The following is a 12,365-nucleotide window of genomic DNA, read 5'->3' as shown; positions in this document are numbered from 1 at the left end:
AGGGCTACACTAACTTTTGATCTCATTTCTAAAGTAATTTTTTTTGAAAAGAATTTCTAAAGTAATTTTGACACGTATGTGAGTAGTGATAACCTTTAGAATGCCTTTATTAAAAAAGTGTGACAAATGATTTCAATGTGATAACTATTTGATGTTAAATTTATAAGCTTTTTTCTTTTCTGAAAAAGCAACTAGCAGTTTCGAATTATACATAAAAAAAATTTCCAATTTTGGAGAAAATAAAGAAGAGAAAAAAATATTTGAAATGTAAATGGAATTTAAATAACTTGAAATCTAAATTATAGAACAAAATAAATGACTTGAAATTAAATCAAAACAATAAAATGCCCTCAACAAAGGTTAAAAGACTTTGAATTCAAAAGACAATACAAAAATATTAAAGAAAAAAACAAAGACTTTGCAAGAAAGTAAATTTGTAGAAAGGAAAAGATTACAATAAACTTAAAGAAATTTAAAAGATATGGAAAGAATCCTACAGAAAAGAAAAACTCTTTGCAGACTCAAAAAATCGCTGGAGATGTGAATGTGCGAGAGTGTTTTCTGAAACCGAATTTCAACCTCTATTCCTTCCATTCTTCAACTATTTATAAGAGTTCTTGACCAATCAAACTTCAACATATCTTCCATGTGTAAAAATTATTTGATAACTGTTCTCGCATTTTTGGATGATCCTGTAACTGCTCTAGAACTGCTCTGCTACCAGTTATCTTCACTTGTTAGCCTTCTTGCCATTTCGATTACTTCACTATTCTTCGATGAGTTAAATCGATCGAATCCATCTTTCTTATCGATAAACCCTTCTTGATGAGCTTCACAATCTTCGAAGGTACCAATCGAGTCTCAAACTCGATTATTAAAACTTGTTTAATTTTGACTAACAAATTACCCCCTCAGAATTGACGCGTTTATCGCAATCAAACTGGGAATAAAGCGCTCAATCCTATCTGAACACGACTCTTTAAATGTCATAATCAATTAATTAATTTAAACAAAGTCCATTAACTACCCATATTTTCATAAATCCAATAATTACGTCCACTACAACACGTTTTTCCATTAATTACCGTTTCTCTCTCCTTTAATTTTACCTTCCCAGAGAAATTTTTATTTTTCAAATTTGAACCACAAAAACCCTTCACTTCCAACAAAGAAAAATTCCATTTTTTCTTTACCGTTCTTTTTGGCAACACCTTCTTAACAACGACAACAGTAACTTTCTCAACTTTCTGGTTCTTTCACCTACTCTTCTCCTCATTTTATTCAGTGACCGTTCCATTTCCAACGTCATATTTCTTCTTCTCTGATTTTATTCTCTTTTCTATAACAATGGCTTCAGCCAAAACTCCAGAAACTTTGTCATCAAAAAGCAAAGGGAAACAAATTACCACTGACACTTTCGAACAACCTGATTTGAAAATCCTCTCTCGAGTTACGGATATTGTTGTTGAAGATCCAGCCAATACAACAAATGACAAGAAAATCTTTTTTCCTTCTCTGTTGAGAACAATGTGCATTGTTTCGTCAGTCCTTAAAACACCTTAGACCAAGCCAAAAAATCTCCCACCATTTTGCTAGTGTCGAAGGAGAGAACTTACTTATTAAAAGAAAGATATTTTTATAGCCCCCTTCATCGATAATAAAAAACCTTTCTGGAACAATCCTAAAATTTCTTTTAAAAATGTCAGCTTCCTTACTTAGTATCAAAGGGTTGAATCTGCCAAAGGTGAAGCCTGGAAACTTCAAAGCTTTCATGATCTCCTTCGACTTTTCTGTTTCCCGCCAATCACACATCATTTGATGATTGAGACTGCACTATATTTTTGGAACAAAACCACAAACAACTTCCATTTTCTATATGGAATGGTTAGCCCCACACTTTTTGATGTGGCAGTTATCACTGGGCTTTTGATGGGCAACCCTGTAGCCACGTTCGATATGAATCCCAATAAAAAATACAACGTTATCGAGAAAAACTCTTATGAAAAATTTATCAAACATAATATGGGAAAAGAAAACAGCCTTGTCACAGAAGATGAATGTGTATCTTTTTTGTATTATTGGCTAAACGCTGTTATTTTCTGCTCGAAGAGTATCTCGATGCAAAAGTTATTCATCCCATCCGCTTTACTTCATGAAGGGCATAATTTCAATTTGGCCAAATTGCTTCTTGGCAACCTCTTGACGAGTTGGGGCAAATGGTCGATAGTCTTCGAAAAAAAGACTTCGATCAGTGCAAGGGGCCCCTTTGGCTACTACAACTCTTGATAAATGTCGTCTTCAAAAAACACATGAAATAAGGGAGAATTACAACTTCAGATAAATAGAGTATCAAAGGTTTCCGACTGATCACCTTACAGTCAGATTTCAAAAATGCACGTTTAACTGATGAGCTCTTCTGGGAAGCTTTCTCAAAATTTCACTCATGCCAGAATTTTTGAAATGAAGATCTAATACTTGCCCTTTTTGTGGATCGAATGTGTGGACCATAATGGTTTCAACGTCATATTTTTTCGGACGATGATAGCCATGGTTCAAATAATATGACCTGGTCCAATTTTCTTGCCATTCAGATATTTCCAATGGAAATTCCTCAATACAAAAAGAAACAATTCAAGGTAACCCTTCATGCCCACATTATGTTGCCAGACAATTAGATTTTTCACAAGCCATTCCAGCTCCTTTTCCAAAAAAAAATCCCAACTCTCTGTCATGTTACCTTCAATTCAAAAGAAGACATTAAGAAATGTCGTGATCTCAGTGATAAAATTCGAAGCCACTACTCCCCACTATCCTTTATTCATAGTAACTTCGTTATCAAGTCTTTTACCGAGTGGTGGGACAGTTATTATTCTCGATATAATCACTTTCTGGATGATGTTATGAAGAGGTTGATAAAAACCTTTCCTGGAACTTCTGAAGTACTCCCTCTAAAAGCTCCGAAAAGAAAAGTGGAAACATCGAGACAATATAAACAAAAAATGTAGAAAACTTCCACCACAGTTTCAACGGCGAAAAAGGTAAAACTTAAATCTTTTTTATTTTTATATTTTAGGGTCCTTACCTTAAATTTCTTTCTTCATCACAGAAAGAATCTTCTACTGAAGAATCCTCTGATAAAAGTGCCAAACTTTCTCCAGAGCAGACTTCCTCTCATCCGAATGATTCCTCTTCTGCTTCTAACAGTTCTTAATCGAGTAGCACGTCGAGAAGCTTGACTCACTCCCAACATTCTGAACCCAAAAAGCCGCAAAGGTACATTACATTACGATTATTATGGTAACAAACTTATCGATTGGCTCTTTAATAATTTTCTTCTTTTCTTTGATATGAAAAGATTAATGCACCCTTTCAACAACCTCCTTTCACCTCGATGTCGATCTCACTGTTTCCTCTTCTCCTTCGAAGGAAGATAACCCACTGGTAAAGACTATTGATGAAAAGGCACATCTTCCTCTAGGTTCTCCAAGTGTCAAGATTTTACCGGATTCAGTTAGTCAACTTGGGCAAACTTCGAATCAAACTCCTAAAACCCAAGAAACTCCTCTAGCCACTGTTTCCAATCCACCAGAGGCTGATTTAGCTGAACTCCTTGGTGCCATATCCAAAATCTCTCATAATACGGATATGCCAACTTCAATTTCAACCATGGAATAGTTATTAGAACAAGAGCTCCCAAAAGAACTGACTCCTCATGCTATCAAAAGGGTGTCTGCCCTTCTTAGCCTCCTAAGGCATACCATCGATGAGTGGGTAAACCGAGATGACTTGAATGCAATTTTTTCATATATGTTGTGTTCCACTCTCGAATATCAAGTCCCACTCAACTTCTCCAGAGTAGCGAAGAAATTCGAGAAAATTGCTAATAACGTCTTCATCTCCCATAACAAAATGAATGAAGTGAAGAAAGAGATGGCAGTCATCGAAATAGAATTCACAAAGCTTGACACTTCTTATAAGTCAACACAAAAGACTTATAAATAATATGAAGTTGGTGTTGCTCATGCTACCAGTACACGAACTCGATTAGCTCAGCGCAGGGAAGAACTTGAAAAAGAACTTGCCCTAATCCGTGAGGAGGAAGCTCAATTAGAAAGGCCTTACTTAAAAGTTAAAAAGAGGAAACAAGATCTTCTCCGAACCCTTTGTGAAATGGAAAACAATATGGCTGACATCGGGAGAAAGTATGAGAAACTACAACTCAAAGAGCATGATGAAATCAATATGTACTATAACACCCTACCATACAGAATCTTACGCTTAAGTCATAAGACAGAGGTGGTGAGGTATTACGACATCTAAAAGTAATATATATATATATAGCTGAAAGAAATTTTATAACGAGGAGCTTTTGAAGGAAATTTTAAAACAAAAGTCGTAATATTCACGTAAACGAAAAACTTGCGTACGAAAAAACGTAATATATATATATATATATATATATGAATAATAAAAAGGAAGTGCCAAAAGATACAAAATATTCAAGCTCTAGGCTCAACCTGCGAAGCCAAGGTTAGCCGAAGAATATTTACATAACTATACATAACCCAAAATATCCCAAAACGGATAAAACAATAACCTGTTTCTCCACATCGACCTTTAAGAAGGACAAAATAAAGTTAAATATACAGAGGAGAATCTAAATACAAAATAATAAACATATGAGCTCAAAATACAGAGTTCCAAGATATAACACTTCGCTTGCAGAATGAACTCTAGACGCTTACCGAGGTGCCTCTCGACCTGCGTCTGAAAAACAACAATATCGTATGGGATGAGAACCGGGGGTTCTCAATATGGTTAAGGTGCCTACATATATAATAAATAAGGTCCCGGAAAAGCCAGAGGCAATCCTAGAACGCCGACACTCAGATTATAAAACTTAAAGGAATAAACTGAACCATAAATTTGGTAAAACTCTCTAAGGTACCCAAGTCACAGTATAACTCTAACCCTGCAATTTACTTTCTATCTCATTTAACTCTAACCCTTGCTTTCACTTTCGCCTAACATAACATTCTATACATTTTACCGCTTACTAATAAATCATTGTTAACCAACCCTTACCACTGATCCAACCACTCACGGCCTGTGGCCCAAATCAAACCAACTCGGCCTCCGGCCCAAATAAACTTAACCCGGCCTCTGGCCCATTTCAAAACAAATCATCATTATTATCAGTTCACCACCAAAGTACTCAAAACAGAAAGACAATCATAGACACAAGCAAATACAAGGCAAACATATTTAAAGAACAGTTACAGCAAATGTCACAGTTACCAGTTAAACAGAATTTATCAGATAGGTAAACTAAAACAATTATGCACACCCAAACAAAGCAAACAAATGCAACATGATGCATGCCTGTCTGACGGGCTGTGAGCTTATGTGTCGGTTAAATCGCCAGAATTCGACACATCTGGTAGCTAACCCAGACATTTGTCTCTATGTTGCGCATTCCCAGGTGGAACTTTAACGAAGAAGAGTGCATTTCCACCTTCTTCTGGAGGTTTCACAAAGGAGAGTGCCTTTCCACATCGAAGGAGAGTGCCTTTCCACATCGAAGGAGTGTGCATTTCTACCTTGCAATCAGAGAAGAATGTGGAGAAAACAATATGAAGGAGAGTGTCTTTCTACCTTCCCCACATCCCCATCATTACAAGAGAGGGAATTCTTCGTCCTCAACTTGCCATCCGAACCATAGTTATCAAACCCGGCTCGACCCGGCCGGTTCGACTGAAAACCCGGTCACCCGGTCATCTGGCCGGGTCGAGCCACTCGTCGAACCGTTAAGTAATAAACCCAATAAAAACTGGTTGACCCGGCCGGGTGTCATAAAAATCGGTGACCCAGACCGGTTCATATAACCCGGACCGGATTATGCTTTTTTTTTTTTAAAAAATGGTGTCGTTCTTTGTTCTCTCCCTCACTACCCCCTTTGCGTGGTGCCCTAACCTAGAATCAGAACCCATCTCACCTCTCTCTTCTCTCGCCACTCTGTCCCTCAAGCCCGCACCGGCTCTTCAAGCTCTGGTCGCCCCCTCAAGCTCGTCGCCGCTCAAGCTCTGTCGCCACCTCAAGCTCTGTTGCCGTCTCAAGCTCGCGTCGTCTCAAGCTCGTTGCCTCCTCAAGCTCGCGCCGCCGCCTCAAGCTCGCGTCGCCGCCTTAAGCTCATCGCCGCTCAAGCTTTGTTGCACTCTGTCATAGTTCGTAAGCTCGCCTTCCTGCTTCGGCCATCAACGCTTCCTCGGCCATGAGTCTGGGTTTAGGGTTTTAGCTTCGGCCCGGGTCTTCCATCAACGCTTGCTTCGTCTCTCTGCCTATGTGAGTTTCAGCTTCAGCTTATTCCTCTTTCAATTTTATTGCTGTAAATTATTAGTACATCTTGAATTTATTGTTCAAAGTTGAGTTTGTTGCTGAAATTATGATTTAGCTAATGTTAATTTGCTGTAAATTATATTTGGAGAATTGAAGTTTTTTTGTTGCTGCCTGAAAGTTATCATAGTTTAAGTTTTTGTTGCGGCCTGAAAGTTATCATAGTTATCATAGTTGAATTTGTTGCTAGAATTCTAGAAGTAGAATTTGTTGTCAGCTGTAAGTTGAATTTGATGCTGAACATATCATAAATGTGGTTGTTGCTAGAAGTAGAATTTGTTGCTGGATAATTGAGTTGAGTTGAATTTGTTACTGATCCTTGTTGTTGTTGTGTTGAATTTGTTCTGATCTCTGATCTTTCTCTCTTTTCTAACTCTGTTATAAATAAAACTCTTGCATCCCTCTAAGAAGTGTGTATAATTGATTCATTGATGGAATAATAAGATGAAGTTAATTCAATTCACTAATTTCTTGAAGCTCTCTCTTCAAACTCTTCTTTCTCTATTTATGATGTTTTGCATAATGCAATGTTTCTTATGGAAGATATAGATGTAAATTAAAATGAGAAAAATATTGATCAAGGTCTAAATTTGTCCCATAAATATATACATGAAACTCCAAATCTGTCTCTGTCTTTCTGATGCTCTAAATTTATATCAGAAACTAGTTTATTATCTCTTTTTACATCATTAGTTATGTCTAAAAATTAATATAAATTATATAAATAAAATTAAAATTATGTATTAAAAATTAAAATTATGTCTAAAAATTAATATTTGATGATTTTTATTATGTTTGTAAAGACTTACATTTTAAGTTTTAACTTTTAACACATGTTTTTAATTTTATTTATATAATTTTATATATTTTTTAATTATGATCTTAACTAACGCTACTTTCCTGCCTGTGATACTACACAGTCCTAACAACCAGAAAGCATTTCAAATTCAAGATAAACAATACTGACGTAAATAACAATACTGCCTATTATTATTAGCTCTACGTTAAAACTCAAATTTAGTCTACTAACAAATGACCCATGTTTTTTATTAATCTAATAAAAGAAAAATATATATTCCAAAATTTGCTTATTGTTTTAGATTTGAAATTTAAAATTTGAAATAATCACATACATTGTGGTTCCAATTTTCATCGATTTTCAACTTCCTGATCATAAACTGAATCGCCGTCACCATGGCCAAAAGCAACGACGTCACCATGGCCACGAGCAAGGAGGATGTGGGATTGCTGAACCCGAACCTGGACAAGATGCTATCAATCCCACTGAAAAAGAGTGATCCGGTGGAGCTGTACCAGCCGTTACGCAAGTTGGTAGCTACAAAATTCTCAGAGAGCGATGCAGAGAAAGTTGAAAGCGTTCTGGAAACCCTAAACAAATGTCGCAGTGACATGGTGGAGCGAGGGGACCTCTCCCTTCCCATGCAACGTGATTGCCTCATCCACTACTTCAAATGCCTCTGCATGGTTGAGCCACTCTTCACCGCTGACTCCGACGACTCCGACGGCATCATGTTTTTCTGGTACGACGCCTTCGACCCTGACTATATATGTGTGGATGGAGTCTCCTCCCATAAGAGTATCCAATTGGAGAAGGCTGCTGTTCTCTACAACCTTGGCGCCATATACAGCCAGATTGGAGCCTCTTGCGACCGCACCACCGCCCTTGGCCGTCACCTTGCAATGGATGCCTTCAATGCCGCCGCCAAATTCTTCTCGGAACTCTGGAAGGGTTTCGCCAAGGACATCTCCGCCACCTTCGACTTGACTCTCGTCTTCACCGAGACGCTGCACCAGCTGTTCTCCGCTCAGGCTTCGGAGCTCAAATTACAGCAACAACTCGACGACGACAAAAGCAACAACGACGCCAGTTCCGCTTTCCAAAAACATCGATGTGCCCATTTGTTTAAATCGGTCTGTCTTGACTCTTAACACTTACTGATTTTGCATTTATTTTTTCACTTTGGATTTTCAATAGGATGATGTTGATGATGAATTGATGATAATGATATGACGTAGGTTTCTAAGCATTATGGGAGAGCATATGATCTGATACTAAGTGATCCGGCTGCAACCAAACATGTCTGCTTATTTGACGAAACTTGGATACCTCATCTTCATCAGAAGCAGAAATTCTTTCGGAAAGAGGCTCGTCAGAGGAAATCATTCATCCTACCCGAACCCAAGCGACCTAAAACATCCTCATCGGTCCAATCTTGTCCTCTTGATCATGATGCAGAATCCATCACGGAAAAATTAGTTAGAGGGATTTGCAGCAACTCGGACCTGTGGACACCCAAGCAGCAACTAATATACCTTGACCTAATTCTCGTTGCAAGTATAGTTTCTGAACCAATCAATAATCCTTTCATACAAAAATTTATTTGTCACAAGTACAAACCCCTAAAATCTATAAACCGAAGTATTTAAACATCGGGTCGTTCTCCCTAGGAATTGCGATAAAGTGTCTTGTTATTGGTTATGAAGTATGTTTTGGGGTTTTTGAGATAGGAGACAAGAAATGTAAAATGCAATGAAAATAAACTAACAACTATGAAAGCTCTTGGCAAGGTTATGAGAATTGGAAGTCCTATCCTCATTATCCTCCTCAATTGTGATGAGAATTGTCCATTGCTACCACTTAGTTAACCTCTAACCATGGAGGAAAGTCAAGTGGATGAATCAACTTGATTCCACAAGTCCTAGCCAACTTCCAAGAGAAAGACTAGCTTTAGTGGTATCCAAATCAATTAGCAACTTCTAATTGTCAATCAACAAAGGAATTAGATGATTCAAGAGTCACTAATTACTCTACCTAGGCCAAGAAGAACAAAATCTATACTAAAATCCAACCAAGCATTTTCATCAAACACTTGGAAGGCACAAAAGAAAAGCATAGTAAATTGATAACAAGAATAGAATCTAACAACAATTATTGTAAAGAATTAACAACAACAATCAAAAGAAACACAATTATTATGAATTACCTCAAATTAAATTGAAAGAGAAGAGAAGGAATCTACAACAAAGTATAGGAACAACATAAAGGAAATTACAACAAAAAAATAGGAGAATGATGAATGTAACAACAAAGAACTGAAGAGTAGAAGTAGATGAAAGCATGAATTAAAACCTAGATCTAAGATTATTGACCTAAACCTAAACCTAATCCTAATCCTAGAGAGAAGTGAGAGCTTCTCTCTCTAAAACTAACTCTAAACTAGATCTAATATGTGTAAATGATGCTAATTCTTTGATTCCCTTCAATCCTTGGTCCTTTTATGCATTTTGGCACCAAAGTTGGTTGCAAGCTGGGCCCCACAGCCTCTCAGAATTCGCTGGTCACATTTTCAATTAAAAATTACGTGTAGGCACCGACGTGTACACGTACAGCACGCGTGCGCGTCCCTTGAGGTTTTCGCGATCCACGCGTGCGCGTACAGTGCGCGTGCGCGTGGATGAATATATCCAAATCTTTGGCTTTTCCATGACTGCTCCACTTTGCATGCTTTCCTCTTCACTCCTTTGATCCATTCCTAACCTTTTCAATCTGAAATCACTAACAAACATATCAAGGCATCTAGTGGAATCAAAGGTGAATTAAAATTAACAATTAAGAGCCTAAAAAGCATGTTTTCATACTTAAGCACAAATTAGGAAACAATCATGAAACCATGCTATTTCATTGAATAAATGTGGGTAAAAGGTGATAAAATCCCCTAAATCAAGCACAAGATAAACCCTAAATATGGGTTTATCAACCAACCCCAATTTATCCTTCCAAACCTTTCTTCACTTCTAAGTAACCTCCCTTTTCATAGCTTAATCTCGTCACTACACTTAAAACTAATCCTTGGAGTCTGAAAGAGTGAAAATAGAGGTTTAGAGGTTCAAAATTATGTTTTAAAATACAAAACTCACTTTTCTAATTACAGAGATCACACGTACGCGTGGGTGAACTTTTCCCTGCTCGCATACGCAAGTGCATTGCTCGCGTACACGAGATGCCCAAACCGGTCGCGTCGTGTGCAGTGGTCGCGTACGCAAGATCTGCAGATTGGCAAAAGTGTTAAATGCTGCAGAATTTTCAGCATTACACTCCAAACTTCCGATACGTATAACTTTCTCGTTTTAAAACATTTTTCATCCGTTCTTCAAACGGCATAAACTTCACGGACCAATTTTTATATGAGACAAATTTAAAATAATTTGGGGGTACAGAAGTTGAGTTATGGCTCGTCAAAGTTTAGTAAAAAAACCAAGTTTTCACCAAAGACTTCTAAACCTCATTTTCACCAATTTCCTTTATCAAGAACCAAAGTTCTACATTTCAAAATGACTCCAAACACACCCAACACAGCTCTATGTTCAATCACAACCAACCATGCCTCAATTTTAAACCACTTCATTCCACGAGTTCTTAATTATACAAACACAATTATCAATTTATCAACATTCATATGTTCACATTCATAATCCGCATCCATTAGCATCAAATTCATCATTCATCAATCTATTTTACCAACACCAACCACATTCACATAAATGAATCATCAATCTAACCATACCTCATCATTTTAACTTACGTTAACAACTAAAATCATTAAACATGCTCCAAACACATATTCAACTTATCCTATAGTCATATAGCCTAAGTTTTCACGATACTGTACATGTTATATACGAGAAACCAAAATCATACCTTGGCCAATTTCCCGATAAACCCAGAACACCTCAAGCATTCTCGCACCACAAGTTTCAAAGATTCCAAAACCTCACCAATGAAATCCGGCCTTCGAAACTTGATCTCAAGCTTCCAAATCCACAAATTGGCTCCATCCAACACTCAATTTCAATCTATTATCATAATTACCACTATAATCAAAATAGAGCTCACTAATTTAACATATATACCAAGGATTTGAGGGTGCTTACCTAACCCACAGCTCAAACGAGCTAAACCCGACAAAACCTGCAAGTTAACTCGAACCTAAACACTGAAATCATGCAAAATTCAACACAATTTCACATTGAATTTTGAAATTGGAGAAGAGAAAATTGAAAAGGAAAATATGGCTTCCTCATCTAATTAAATTCTTCTTTGTAGAGCTCGACACTGCAGTCACGTGGCCGAAAACGGTGCGACGATCGGAACTCCAGATCAAAAGTTGCGGTGAATTGAATCTTGGAGCAAGGGTTTGCAACGCCCCCCACCTCCTCCCTTGTTTCAGCGTGCTTCCTTATTCATATGGGAAGAAAAAGGCTGAATGTTATATTTAAGGGTGAGTGGGTTGGGCCTTGGGCCCAATACGGGCCCAGTTCTCCCGGTTTGGTCTGTTCGGTCTAATCTTGGGCCAAATTCTTTAAAATTAGTGTCAAAATTCATATTTTAATTAATTCTACCTCACTAAACCATAAAATTTTATTTTCTACTTTATTTAATTAATAATTAATTTATTGACTAATTATTACTAATTTTACGGGTTTTACATGTACAGTTGTACACTTCTTATGACGAAGAAAGAGTGCATCTTCGATTCGAATTAGAGGAGTTATTAGATCCTTATCTTTGAAGACTTGGACTGCCAAGTATTTGTTGTTTGTTTTTTTAGACATAGTACTTCCGAAACTCTCCTCTTGTTATTTATATTTCTTTACATATATTAAACATTTTTCTCCCAACATTAATACTGCTTTAAATACTTCCTATTAACTGATTTGAACTCGACGCCTGAATTGATATTCTTAATTCGATATGCCTTTCCAGAATATAAGTCAATTACCTGAAAAGAGTCTTCCCAATTGTGGGACCATTTACCATAGAATCTTGACTTTTTCTCTATTGATAAAATAACCTTAAAAACTAATTCACCCACTTTTGGAAACACTTTTCTTTACTCATCGATTATAAATACGGACAACATTCTCCTTTTGAAGAATAAGATTTTCAAGTT

The 12,365-nt window shown here is 37.0% G+C and overlaps 1 protein-coding gene across 1 annotated transcript; it reads left to right on the top strand.

The window, feature by feature from the left end:
* Positions 7,205 to 11,984, top strand: LOC107621443 (rhophilin-1-like). Its single transcript, XM_021114682.1, has 3 exons — positions 7,205 to 8,325; positions 8,431 to 8,670; positions 11,910 to 11,984. The coding sequence occupies exons 1-3, from the start codon at positions 7,588 to 7,590 to the stop codon at positions 11,982 to 11,984; spliced, it is 1,053 nt and encodes a 350-aa protein (XP_020970341.1). The 5' UTR covers positions 7,205 to 7,587.

Source organism: Arachis ipaensis, chromosome B10 (assembly GCF_000816755.2).
Source record: "Arachis ipaensis cultivar K30076 chromosome B10, Araip1.1, whole genome shotgun sequence".
In the NCBI taxonomy this organism is placed as follows: Eukaryota; Viridiplantae; Streptophyta; class Magnoliopsida; order Fabales; family Fabaceae; genus Arachis; species Arachis ipaensis.
Note: the sequence above shows the minus strand (reverse complement) of the source record. Positions and strands in the feature narration are given on the sequence as shown.

Excerpts from the sequence above, each read along its gene's own strand:
- LOC107621443 (XM_021114682.1), top strand. The coding sequence starts at position 7,588 with ATGGCCAAAAGCAACGACGTCACCATGGCCACGAGCAAGGAGGATGTG. Across the intron at positions 8,326-8,430 it reads GTGCCCATTTGTTTAAATCG|GTTTCTAAGCATTATGGGAG; the intron begins GTCTGTCTTGAC and ends GATATGACGTAG. Across the intron at positions 8,671-11,909 it reads AATCCATCACGGAAAAATTA|TTGTACACTTCTTATGACGA; the intron begins GTTAGAGGGATT and ends TTACATGTACAG.